We start from the raw sequence: 13,765 nt of genomic DNA on the forward strand, positions 1-13,765 counted from the left end.
AAAACTCTGAGGTATTTTTCAAAACACTATTCAAAACCCCTCCAAAAGTAACAGAAGTGACAAATAACTCAAGGCGACGCCTCCAGATCACTAAGCACCACCCTTTCATCATATTTAAAAGAGCACGTATGTCTCGTACATTAAAATGTTCCACCACATATTAGGACATGAATCTAAGGATTAAATCAAATCATTTTCCAAACAGAAGGCAACCTACCATTATGTGTTCAAGTAGAGAATCTATTGCAACTATGTTATCAAAATACGTTCTGAAAAAAAGGAAGATAAAACCTTTAAGTAATGTTATTAGAACAAAGAACATGTTAAACTTTGAATGCATTTCCCAATTTTGTCTACATTTAAATAAAAAACATAAAGGTATATGTTGTTTGATTTTTGTCCTTTTGTGGAAACAACCAATAATATTATTTTAAAGAGAGAAATGAAAGTTTATCATTGACTTTAGTATAAGGACTCTAATTCCGGAGGCTGCATTAAGTAATTATTTTATCAGTAAGTATTCAAGGTAGGGAGAAAGTTTGGGGCATTTAACTTAAACTATGAAGAAATAAAATTGGTTTCATCAAACTTAATACCTCATAAATTACTTTGATCTAAAATAAAAATATTTAAATTTGCTAAATCTCATTAATATGCTAAAATGTAAATTATCACTGGAGAAACTCAAAAGTTAAAATGTAGTTTAAGTGTACTAAGAAAGCAAGGCAATTCATTTGAGACGAGATATCAGAATACAAATAATGGCAAGGACCTGACCACTTTACACGAGTAAAATATATATTCATCATTTTGAACTGCAAGTAAATATTTGGGAGGCATATGGTGCATACATTAAAATGTAGACCAGAGAAACAGAGGAATCAACAGGCACGGTGTTACAGGGAATCTATAAAGAAATACTCTTAATATAGACCCGATTGGCAAGGTACTGCTTTCAGTTTAGTTTTGTGAGAAGTTAGTAATGTATTCAGGATTAAGATAACTTATAGCAATAAACAATGCCTTTTTTTAGAAGAGAAATCATCTGGCTTGAAGCTACTAATACGCTTCGTTACACCATCCACTGAGGAATATCCTGCAAGGAACAGGGGGAAGCAAATGGGTTTCCCACTGGGGAACAGATTTAAGGTGTCACATGAGGGTTTTAATTGGACTTTGGGAGACCTGCAAAGTATTCACATACATTAGTATGAGAACGTGCACAGCTTCCCTTCCTAGGTGTTTCTGAAGTAGTAATATCATGTGTCCCAGAGATACTGTTTAATTCCATCTCAAAGACGACAGTTGGCCTAGGGGATCAATAGAGCACTCCCTCAGTCCCATACCTCTCTAATTTTATATTCCAAAGCACAAAGCAGCAACTTCAGAATCATTAGTGACGAGGATTACTAGACTTGGTGATGAGTTGGTTATGAAGTGTGCCAGGGTGACACGTGAGCAAGAACGCAGTCAGAGTTGTGTTGGAGGCCTTGGAGGCACAGGTACATCACACCTTGAGTTAACTTGTCAGAGGATGGGACCTGAAGTTACCATGTCCTGGGGCGTTTTAGATTTCAACAGTTAAGCAGATGGGTCAGATAGATACGAGAGCTTCCCTGTAGCAAGCAAACCCAGTATGAACCTGAAATTTAATAAGTATCTGTAATTGCTTCCGCTGCCAGCCCAAGGGAGTTTTTCTAGGTCAAACTTCAGGGAAATGGAGCATTTTCTGGAGAATGATATCTGAGCTACTATACATGAGATAATTAAAATGATAATATTAAGAGTCTGTTTTAATGTACTGACATTTGTTGAAAAGGCCAGAGAGGACTATTTGGAAAATAATAAACTAGGACATTTCCTCTCCTTCTACTGCTGTCAGTTTTCTCCCATGAAAACAGAAATATCAATACTTAGTGCATCTCTCTAGATAGCCTCTAACACCTTCTAGTGAGTCTGTTTAGAAAAGATATACCAACTTGCAAATTAAGATCATCACATATACATCTGCGATCCTTCACTTGTAAAGTGAACGTGGATGAGGATGTAACTCTATGATCCAAAATACGAACGACCATACTTACCTTACCACCCGCCTAATAAAGATTGGTCTTCTGTTACTGACTGCACTAGATAGTAATCTATCACTGTCAGAGCCTGCACTTAATCTAAACTGTTGATCAATAAGAGCTACCACATCCCTAGACATGAACACTTACTTCGATACGTCGAGTAGAAAGTCATTCAATTCAGTTTGTTTGGCAAGACCTCTGCATACCTGCCATACAAAATAATGGCTATTAATTTTAAGGGAGTTCTGCTTATTTAAGAATAAAAATTCCAGAATACTAGTTACCTTATTTATTTAAAAAGGCATAACACAATCACTACTTCAATGCTTTTAAAATTGTACTTGGGTGCATATCCTACCTACATTCAATACTGTCAGGTCCAGGAAGCCCTTGCTTCTCATACCATTGTCCTAAAATATATATACATTTTCTCCCTATCAGACAGTTCCTCATCAACCTGAGTTTGCTGAAATGGACTTAAAGGAACAAAACGAGAAAAAGTGGAAGATACAAAATAGAATTCTATTGCTGCCATGTTCCTGAACTTAAAAGTCTAGTTCTCGGGAAGACTCCATGCAGTTTGTGATCTTTTAAATTAGATCACATTTTCAAGAGGATCAGGTATCTTAAATAACAATTAATGTTTAAGATTAATGTTTTCATATAACAGTTTAGTGGATGTTTTAATTTAGGAAATGGAGTCATAAAAATATCAGTGTTACTGCCAGGAGGAGGTCATTCCTGGGCTTTCAGTGGGAAACAAAAACCATGATAGGGAACATAAATAATTTAACATTATATGTAAATATATAAAAATAATTAATTGGAAAATATTTAAGGCAGGGAGTAAGTAAATATAAGCGAATAGATCAAACATTTTAGAAACAACAAAATACCTAATATCCAAAAACAAAGCACTGGGTTGCTTGTTAACCTCCATTCCGTTCCCCAGTGCTGCACTCCAAACACCCTTTTCTCCTAGGAAGCCCCTGTGAAAACATCCCAAAGACACACCTGAACCTGATGTATGGCTACTGAAGCCCAGGCAAGATTTGCTGTTGCAACCTAAAAAAAAAAAAAAAGAGTATGAAGCAAGTTTTTATCAGTCACATGCAGACATCCCAGCAAAGGACTCTAGCATAAACATATATGAACAATTTTGTAAGATCATTGCATTTTTGAATATTTTGCCAAATGTGAATAGTCAAATATATATAAAGTTTCTCTTTTATATTTCCCACTTCTTTATTATTGAGTTTAATGCTCTCTTGTCCCTCCTACTTCGGGTTAAAAAGGAAGATAAATTGATTAGGAGAGCTGTCATCCAATGATTTTAACATAAAATAATTATTTTTCAGTTCAACCAAAATACTATTAAAAAGGCCTCTAATGACCACTTTAGAATGAGGAAGTATTTCCCAGACTTCACTGACAAGTGCTCAAACTTCTAGCTATTCTATTTCTTTGATTTTTCATCCATCTAACAAATATTTATTGGGTGCCTACTAGGTACCAGGCGCTGTTCTAGATGCTGGAGATACAGCACGAACAACAGAACAGCTCACAGCTGCTGCGGGCAGAGAGAAGGGCAAGAAAGAAAATAAGGCGAAGTGCACGTTATACTGGCTGGTGACGCGGCTATAGCGGAAAAGAGGCACGACAGAGGGACAGGAGCCGCTCACGTCTGTGTGCGGTGTTCAGCGAAGCCTGATCAGAGAGGGTGACCTCAGAGCACATTCCTGAGTGAGGCAGCTGGGGCTGGGTACAGGACAACCGCAGTGCAAGGGGAGGGAGAACAGAGGCGCAGGCTGTGTGCAGGAGAGGGCCCAGCATGACTGCAGGCAGGGAAGGGGCTGGAGCAGCAGAAGACGGGTCATCTTGGTAAGTGCACACGGGGTGCAGGCCACGGAGGGACCTGGGTGAACACCTCGTCTGACAGATAGATCATGTACTGTTTGGTTTTAGTAGGACTGAGCCGTTCCGGTTCAGGGAACAGTGAACGGGAGTTATTGTTTCCCAAATGGATTTGATGCTGTTACTTCTATTCAGGACATACTCTAGGAAGAGGACATTTTTAAGGGGTCAACTAGAATGTGAAAACTCTCCAAAGCCATCCTACGACTTCATCTGATTCACAATATGGTATTTTATTTTTATTGTTAAAATGGATCCTTACTAAAATAACTTACTATAAATTTCTATATCGCTATATTGAGTGAGTTTCCTCTCTAAACAACTGCAAGACAAAAAAAATGTTTTAAAAAATCGTTAGTAGTAGTATCAAAATATTATTAAGCAAATTACGGTTTTAAATATTCCCTCATTAAATATTCATCATTTATTAACTGAATATTACTCAGCACCTTCAATGAACTAGGTGCAACTAAAAGTCCTCACAGGCAGTGTCCAGGCCTCACCTCCTGATGACTCAGACAGAAGGCTTCCTTGCCCCAGTGCCGGTACAGCTCAAGGATGCCGATCAAATCACCGATCGCCGTGACAATTGGCAAACAAAGAACAGACTGGATACGCGTCCCTGATTCCAGTCCGGTACCTCTTGGAAATCGTTCATCCTAAAAAAACAGAAGGGTAAAAGATATAAACTCAGTGAAAGTAATGGAATCATCCAGTTATGATTCTATCAGCAAATTCCTTATACTCGTCATCAGTAATGAGCAGTCCTTTTCAAAGGAAAACCAAATGATCATGGCCACCATAAACACCGCTTAAGAAAATGCTTATCTTTAGCAACGTGGAACTTATACCCAAATATGGATTTAATGTTTCTTTATCATTGTACAGTAGAATTTAATTAGTGAATGAATATACATAACGTCATGCAATAATAAAAGTAATTATGATGGTTAACATTCATTTATTCCTCACCTGGTGTGTGCCAGGACTAAGGGATTTACAGGTATAAGGTCACAAGTGAAAATTACTCCAAATGTAAATGCCATAGGAAGGAAATTACATGTATAAAATTTCTTCCCTTCTATTTTTAAGGTTAGAATAACACAAAAGCATACGTTAATGAAAGTCATTGTAACTGAACCTCAAAGGCCCATATTAGATATTCAAATCATCCAATAATTACCAATTACCTATCATAAGAAATGAATTGGTTCTTTGACTTAACTTTCTAGCTTAGCAAAATCACTCAAAGGAATGCAAGAAACTCAAATGAATTAATATCAAAACATCAATTCTATGTATTCAATTTCTGTGGTCTACAGGAAGCTTTTCATGAATAGACTGGTATAAATCTATACTTTGTAATTCACAGATATTTTGAAAGCTTGCATATACATACAATAGAACATTTTGAAATGACAACTTATACAGTATCTACTTTTTACGTTTACTTCTTAGAAATGAAGTATATTTGGCATACCACACTGTGGAAGTTTAAGGTATACAACATGTTGATACGTTTACATGTTGTAATATGGTTGCCACTGTAGCATTGTTAATGCCTCTATCAAGCCACATAATTATCTCTTCTTTTTTGTGGTGAGAATAATTAAGATCTAGTCTCTTAGCAAGTTTGATGATTGTAATACAGTATTGTTGTCTATATACATTATACTGTGAAACATTTATTTTTAGCACTTTTTCTTTTCTTATTTTTGATAAAGTAACTAGTAACCTGATTTGTTCAAGGCTATACAGATAACTAGTGGCAAAAACAAAATTAATATCTAGATTTTGTGACTCCAATTTAGTACTTTTTCAGAGCAAATTCATGACACCTATATACTTGTTTGTATGCTTGTCAGTTTCAAAGTCTGAGCTCATGCAGTGACATTTCATCACAGTGTACACATGCACTGTGGCAGACTGCTCTGAGGGCTCTGTTTTGTCCTGTTCTCTGTACCCATGGCCTTGGTCAGACCCTCCTACACTCAGTCTGCGCCTCCCATGAGATTTGCTTGGCTAACCTGAGGGCAGTGAATTTGATGTAAGCAGAGGCTTGAAAAGTCACTTGCATGTGTCCACTTCTTCTCTCTGACACCTGCCACCATCATAAGAACATGACGCTAGCCTTACTGGTTGCGGTGGCGAGACACACACAGAGAACGAAGGCCACCTAAGACTGGCCAGCTCCTAAGTGATGGCCAGTTGATGTCAGACACATAAGCAAGCCCAGTCAAAGATAGCCCAGATCAGCAGAATGGCCCAATCCAGAGACAGTGAGTGGTGGCTGTATGACCCCACTAAAATCTGGGGTAGTTTGTCACACAGCAATAGCTGACTCATTCATATATATCCTGCTAGGATATGAAACATAAAACAGTAATCATCTAGTCTATATGACTATGAGTATACATTTTTATGCTTAACTATACTGGCAAATGTTGAAAGAACAACTACTCAAATCTACATCTTAGGGGTACGTAAGATATAATTCTTGGAGTACAAAGAATTAGTTTACATACAAATGCATTTATTGATCTGTATCTTGCTTTAAAGCTGTTATAAAATGGCTTAAATTAAAACATCAAGAGTATATGTTATCTTTCTTAATTAAATACTTCAGGTTACGAATGTCACAAAGGGTAAAAAGCCACTTACCCCAAGGATGTCTTCTACTAGCAATGTTTTTCTGGACTTGGCCACATAGGCAGAGGTGGTGGTGCCCTGGGCGATGGGCCCAGCGGGGATGAGCCTGGGTTTTCCTTCCTTGATTCCAGGTGGGGTAAACACACAAAGGCTCTAGGAAGAAAAAAGGAATATGTTTTATAGACTTAGGGAAGTCTTTGGCACAGGACGAAAAGATTACTTAACAATCGCAAGAAATCTGTGAGCCAAGGAAAAGTAGAGACATAAGATGAGGAAAGGTGCTTTGCGTGACCAAACTGAGCATCTGAGGTGAAATTCTCTTTCATATGTCCTACGCACACAACACACAGGCTAGATACAGGACTCACACAAATGTCTAGGTGCAGAAAATCTCTTAAAATAGCCTCCGATTTTTATCCACAGAAAATAATAAAATGAAAACAAAATGTAAGCTGTCCTTGGGCTCAAGAAACTATCACACAAGAAACAGACACACTGCACCCCACCGCCCTACAGACTTGCCACATGGCTCTGTAACTACAGGTCAACGTGATTTGGTTATATTTTTTCATTTTCATTAAAAATCTTTTTCAGAACATTATTTCTATTTTTAATACTCAACCACTCCATTCCTAAAACTGACCTGCCCATAAAATTGCAGATTCAGAATACTCTTGTAAAATTTTTGCTCTTCTCTGCACACACACACCAAAAAAAAAACAGAAAGGACAAAGCTGGGTGTATCTTTCCGTCTCAAAAGACTAGGTGGGAGGGTAACATTTGAAACTATTTTAAAAGAAATGTTTTTTAAAATATGATCTGTTAGTTTGACTAAACCAAATTATATTTTAAAATAAATTTCTACTAAATAAGAATTGCTCATCCAAACAAGTCATCTGGGCATGGGGAGCAATATTTTGACATAACTGTATTATGATTATCTACTCAATTTGAAAAATATTAAAGTTCTGCTAAATTCTCCCAACACTATACTTTTTTTTTTGCCGTACGCGGGCCTCTCACTGTTGTGGCCTCTCCCATTGTGGAGCACAGGCTCCGGATGCGCAGGCTCAGCGGCCACGGCTCACGGGCCCAGCCGCTCCGCAGCATGTAGGATCTTCCCGGACCGGGGCACGAACCCATGTCCCCTGCATCGGCAGGCGGACTCTCAACCACTGCGCCACCAGGGAAGCCCCCAACACTATACTTTTATTTTATTTTTAATTGGAGTGCTGTGACTTAAGGATGATGCCCTTTGGAAGCAGTGAGTATTAGGCAATCCTCTGAAGCTAAAGATGTTCCTATTAATGCTTGCTAGCACTAAGCTAGGTCCAGGTGAGGACAATGAGCTGGATGTGGTTATTACTTTTTAGACAACGTGGTTTTCAAGCTTCGTAATGTCGAAAAGCCCTTTCTTCAAGTGAAATCTTACAGTCACAAGACAGTGAACCCTATAAACTTGAGCTACTTCAGTCACTGGGAGCGGAGAGGAGGAAAAGAGCTTTGGCTCTCACCCCACCTGCTTTAAGTAAGTCGTCATTATCTAAAGATTACAAGTTAAGTTCAAAATATTTTTATTCATTAATATATCTACATTAGTTAGGATTGTGTTTAAGCAGTAATTTGCTATTATGCCTGTGAAAAATGCTTTTTGAATGCATCTTTTAAAAAGGATTAAGCTTAAAATGTTTAAATACAAGTTACACACTTTAAAAAGATTTTTACGTTTCAGCTACACGTAAGATGATAAATGACAAATGCACTTTATTTTTAAAGAGGCTAGAAATAAGTCACTGTTTTTATAGTTACTATAATGCACCAATATACATAAGACATAAACGAAGTAAGACTTTCATTAGATTTAGTATCTATGTGGCAATACAATTCAGTGTGTCACCCCTTCTTAAGATTGAGAGAGAGTAGCGAAATGATCCAAGAACAGGAAGAGAGATGACTGCAAGAAAAAATGTTAAAGGACATGGTATATTTAGCCTGAATAAAAGTCAGAATTGACAATGATTTTTCCGAACTATGACAAAGTTAATCGTAAGAAGGATGCTGAGTAATGTTTCTTTACTCAACCAGAGTCAGAACTGCAGGAAATGAACTTAAATTGACCTGAACCATTTAGTTAAGTCTTAAAGAACTTCCCATGACAGCAATAGAAAGTAAACTCTAAAGCAAGCTCCCGACAGAAGCTTTGGATTTTTTAAAAATAGTTGTTGACTTTATTTGTTGTTTGAAGATATACAACAGATATCTCTTTTGGATGACTTTGCTATATGCCCTTTAAGGCTGGATTTAATAGTATCTTCATAATATCTTCATAATAATATCTTCATTTAGCTTCATAATTCAATATGACAAAATAGCTTACACATACACATTCCTAGGTTATTAGGTCATTTACTTAATATAAAACATTTATTGCCTCTGTGTAGGCTTTCTATATGATGCACAAGAAACAGACAAGCAAATACTGCACCTTGGGTATATGGAAAGCTATTTTACATACTAGATTTGCTGAAAATAAATGATTTAGAAATCTTTCAATTACTTGATTGATGTAGAAAACTCCTTGTGGAAAATGATTATCAAAAAAATAAATAATTTTTTACAGTGGGAACTTTATACTTGTTTTACTAAATAGGTTATGATTTTTGTTCATACTTACCAAACAGAAATGTTTACAAATGAGAGCTGAGGGCAAGTGCTAACAAAATTTTGAATAAGTTGTCATATGAAGGCCAAAAGCTCAGATAGGAAGGGAAAATGAGGACCAACCTAGACAGACACCTGTTTTTTGACGTTTTTACAGCTTCAATTTTTCTCCTCTGTGCACTTAGGAGTTTCCTACTCTTTTTGGATGGCATTTTTTTTTAACTCCATACGATTCACCTGTGCAACAGCTCCGTCCATGGCCTCCATTTCTGATTAAAGATCAATCACTGGTTTGAATTGTGTGTTCTGCAATATATTCTGTATGATCTCTGTAGTGGAACAGGCTGATGGGCAGCTATTACTGCAAACAGACAATGTCGATAACGAACCTCCAAATTAGAGGCTAAATTTTACATGTATTCAGGAATGGAGAAAAGTTTATTAAATATACCTTTATTTACTCCACAGAAATAATCAAACAGATAGCTGTGTATCAAATAGTCTTCTTTTTCCCACTGGCTGAACTGACACTTTCATCATATACTAAATCCCCAAGTACACTTGGGTCTGCTTCTGAACTCCCAATTTTGTACCACTTGGTTTATTTGCCTAGCACACTATTTTAATTACCGTAAGTTTATAGTACATGTTGTGATCTGGCAAGGCGAGTCTTGCTTGGGTTCTTCATGTTTCAAAATAATCGTAATTTATAAGACATATTTTGCATTTTTCATTGGTGAAGGGCCTGCATTAATGCATTAACAACTGATGGGTGTAAATAAGTTCTAAAGAAACTTAAAAATGAAGTAAGGGCTTTATTATTCAAAATCAATCATGATGAATTTTTAAAGACGTATTTAAAAAAATTTTTAATACAATGCTTAAAGGTTACGTTCCATTTAAAGTTATTACAAAATATTGGCTATATTTCCCGTATTGTAGAATACATCCTCGGAAGCCTATCTTACACCCAGTGGTTTGTACCTTCCACTCCTCCATGCCAATCATTATGAATTTTGACATAAGAATTTGACTGGGATGTTCAGATTAATAAGATGAAAAAGATTATACTCACTATTTATTTTCATAGGTGGATGAATGAAAACTTTCATCAAACATCACTACATAACATTTTAAACGTATTAAGACTATTATGCATACATTTACAATCTATAACATCCAGCATTGAAATGAGTCTCTAAAATTAATTTCTGCTTTAATGTTGTATGAATCTATGAAAACTTTTATTAACACAAACATTTTTTAGAGGCTAGAGATGAAAACTACACGAAAACTAAAAACAAGGAAAAGGTTCAAAGTTTCAAACCTCAACCACCTCTACCCTTTCCAGAGAAGAGCATCGCTGCATTCAGGACATGCACCTGCCCACTGATGCTGTGCACCTTCATTCCCACCTGACAGCTCTGCAGGTGGCTTGACTGTTGTTAGGCCTTTCCCCTCCCAACACCAGCAAGGAGACTGGCCTAAGAGCTAGAAATCAATCCAGAGGTGAGGCCGTGCAGTAGTAGGGGATGAATTAGCTCTTTCAATATTTCAAAGAAACTCATTATGAACTACCCAATATTTTTGTGATAACAGTACATTTCGTAAGTATTTCTAAAGTTAAATAATTTAAACTAGAAAAGATTGGTAACGGTAGTCATAATGAATAAGTTGGCTCAACGAAGGAATAAAAAGCATTCAAATTAGTTAAAAAATCTAATTTTGAGAAATAGATTTGGTGGGAAAAGAGCCATAGAATAGACTATCACACATTATTTCTTAAAAACCAGGATTTTTTGATGAATTGGGAAATTGATTCACTGACATCAACTAAAGAGAGAAGTCTACTTCACTTGGTAAACAGTTGCTCTCATCTTTCTTTCCATGAACGATTCAAAGATCACTTGATTCGTGAAACTTCACTTGCATGTTAAGGCTTCAACTCACAACCAGTTAAATTTTGGAACCACTTTTTAAGAAGAAAAAACATTATTTAGGCTTACCATTAAGTTATTTTTCTTATAGACACTAGATGGCACTGGAGAGTAAATGAATGTAGATCCGGGCAGAGGGCGTGAGCCAGGAACCCCACGTACACTGGACCTTGAACCACATGCCTAACTTCGTTAGCATAATTCTTAGAAATAAACCTACTAAAGTCATTGTGCATTGAACAAAGTCACACAGTTACTCTAAACTACTGGCTGTAAACTGGTTTCTAAGCTAATACACAAACGCTATCTATGAACTTACTTTATGAATTATAAAGTTTGACGTATAATTAGAGATCACTAGGTTTCCAGCTTTCACAAACCACTAATTACAGGCAACACAAGAAAAACTATAGTAATGACATTATAAAAAATGTTACATAGTAAGTGGAGTATGTGACTAGGTGTGAAAGAGAAAACCTGTAGAAACATTAAAAAGTGAATTAAGCAAAATCTTAATCATGGAAAAATCAGTTTTGCCCAACAAACATTTCAAGAGCACCTTGTATATGTTATGTGTCAGACACTGGTACTGGTCAGAACACAAAAGGCTTCCTTTCCCAGCTCCAGATTTCTCACAAATTGCTTCTTCCTTTACTGTCCCTTCTTGTCTATTAAGGAAGAGGCCTCCTAAGCCCTGCTCCACCAGAGGGCTCATCATCCAAGCTCTTTTCAGTGTCACCAACCTCAGCACCCCTGCCAGCCCCATCAACACCTTGGCTCCTCTCTGTTCGCACGTAAGGTCCTGTGCTGTGATTAACTGTGGATTTCTTGATTTCTCCTACTGGTTGTACATTCTTTGAGGACAGGAACGATTTTTTATTTATCTTTGTATGCTCAGCAGTTTAGCACAGTTTTGGGTACATGGCAGGTGTCTGAAATGGTCTGTTAAATAACATGCATGATGTAACATTTAACCAATGGAGGTTAAATTCAGACTTAGAAAGTGTAAGACTCTTGTCAAAGTCCCAAAGTGGTGAATTGGAACTCACACAATCCAACTCCAGAATCAAAATTCTTTGGAAAACTAAGCTGCTAACTGGGAAACTTGCCTTCTCTTCCCAAGCTCTGAGACAGTGTAGACAGCACAGGAATTCTCTCTCCTGAAGGGCTGTCCCCAGTGGAGTGTGAGTACAGAAGTACAGCAAACGATTCTGGTTCATCAATGCGCCCCACGGCTAGCGACTGCCTGACCAAGGCTGGGGCTCAAGAAACAGTGTTAAATAAATGTCCTACCAGCTTTTTAAAACACATTATTTCAACACTGCTTTCAATTTCTTCCATTTACTGGTCTATTAGTTTTCTATCATCATTTGCATTAAATGGAGCAATTTATATTTTCCTCAAAAACTGTCCATTTTATCTAGATTTTCACATTTATTAATAAAAGTATCCTCTCATAATTTGTCATTTTCACTCTATTGTTTTACTATCTTTTAAATTATCTTCAAAATGATTGTGATAATCATATTTCATGCTTTATTTTTAGTGCTTTAATACCACTTAGGTTGTTTTCTATCATCTCCTAAACTTTCTATGTTTTCTTTAAATTTTTCCTCTCTGGTAATATGAATGTGGCTTTTAAATTCTCCTAGTATAACTTTTGATGTATTTAAATATTATTTAAATTATATTCCTCAATGCATCAATTTCAGAAATTAAATTTTTTCTACTGATTCTCATTTACGAAAAAAGAAATTAATACTTTTATAAGTATAAGAATGTTACAGTCCCTGCCATGTCTGTCTTAATCCTTGGTATTTATTCATATAGACTAAAAATTTTATCTCAGTCCATTTGGGTTGCATTATTATAATTTTGTCACTAAAGTATATATATTTTGTTTCGAAAGTGAGTTATTAAGAAACACTTTCTAACTATGATTCAAAATCCAGAGACAATTTTTAAAAACATTGATAAATATCTATAATATGCTACCTTTCACGTACAAAGGAAGAAATATAAGAAAATATACATGTATCTGCTCATTGTTAAAAAAATGTTTCATTTTATTTAATATGGTTAGCTTACATTTTAGAAGTATGTCAACATCTGTTGCAAGCAATATGGCAGATTAGATAATTTGACATTCCTGAAAAAAACAATTTTAAAATTATTTAAAAGCTGGATAAAGTATATTTCACAAATATTTTATAATGCATCGCTGGGCTGAGAAGAATGGAGGAATCCACAGAAATCTAAAAGGAAGCAGATAAAGGAACCCTGTGAGGTAAGCAAATCCCAAACTGTCTTTTTCTTGAGAGCATCAACTAAAGCCTAGATATAGAGTTGACGCTTGAACAACATGGGTTTGAACTGTGTGGATCCATTAATTTATTTCAATAAATGCCGTGGTAGTACTACACATCTGTGGCTGATTTGAGTCTGCGGATGTGGGCCCGTGGATACTGAGGGCCGGCTGTAAAGTTATATGTGGATTTTCAGCTGCATGGATGGGGCCAGGACCAGCAAAGG

At 36.4% G+C, this 13,765-nt stretch overlaps 1 protein-coding gene across 1 annotated transcript in view; it reads right to left on the reverse strand.

Annotated features, from left to right (window-relative positions):
- Nucleotides 1–13,765, reverse strand: part of PDE10A (phosphodiesterase 10A) — a 317,828-nt gene that overhangs the window by 74,482 nt on the left and 229,581 nt on the right. Inside the window, exons 6-10 of the mRNA XM_029223680.1 lie at nucleotides 6,648–6,788; nucleotides 4,490–4,645; nucleotides 3,087–3,137; nucleotides 2,220–2,278; nucleotides 218–269 (exon numbers count right to left, since the gene is read on the reverse strand). Coding sequence (XP_029079513.1) covers nucleotides 218–269; nucleotides 2,220–2,278; nucleotides 3,087–3,137; nucleotides 4,490–4,645; nucleotides 6,648–6,788 — 459 coding nt within the window. The remainder of the gene's footprint in view (nucleotides 1–217; nucleotides 270–2,219; nucleotides 2,279–3,086; nucleotides 3,138–4,489; nucleotides 4,646–6,647; nucleotides 6,789–13,765) is intronic.

Source organism: Monodon monoceros, unplaced genomic scaffold (genome assembly GCF_005190385.1).
Source record: "Monodon monoceros isolate NGI ecotype Baffin Bay Population unplaced genomic scaffold, NGI_Narwhal_1 Super_Scaffold_15, whole genome shotgun sequence".
Taxonomy (NCBI): domain Eukaryota; kingdom Metazoa; phylum Chordata; class Mammalia; order Artiodactyla; family Monodontidae; genus Monodon; species Monodon monoceros.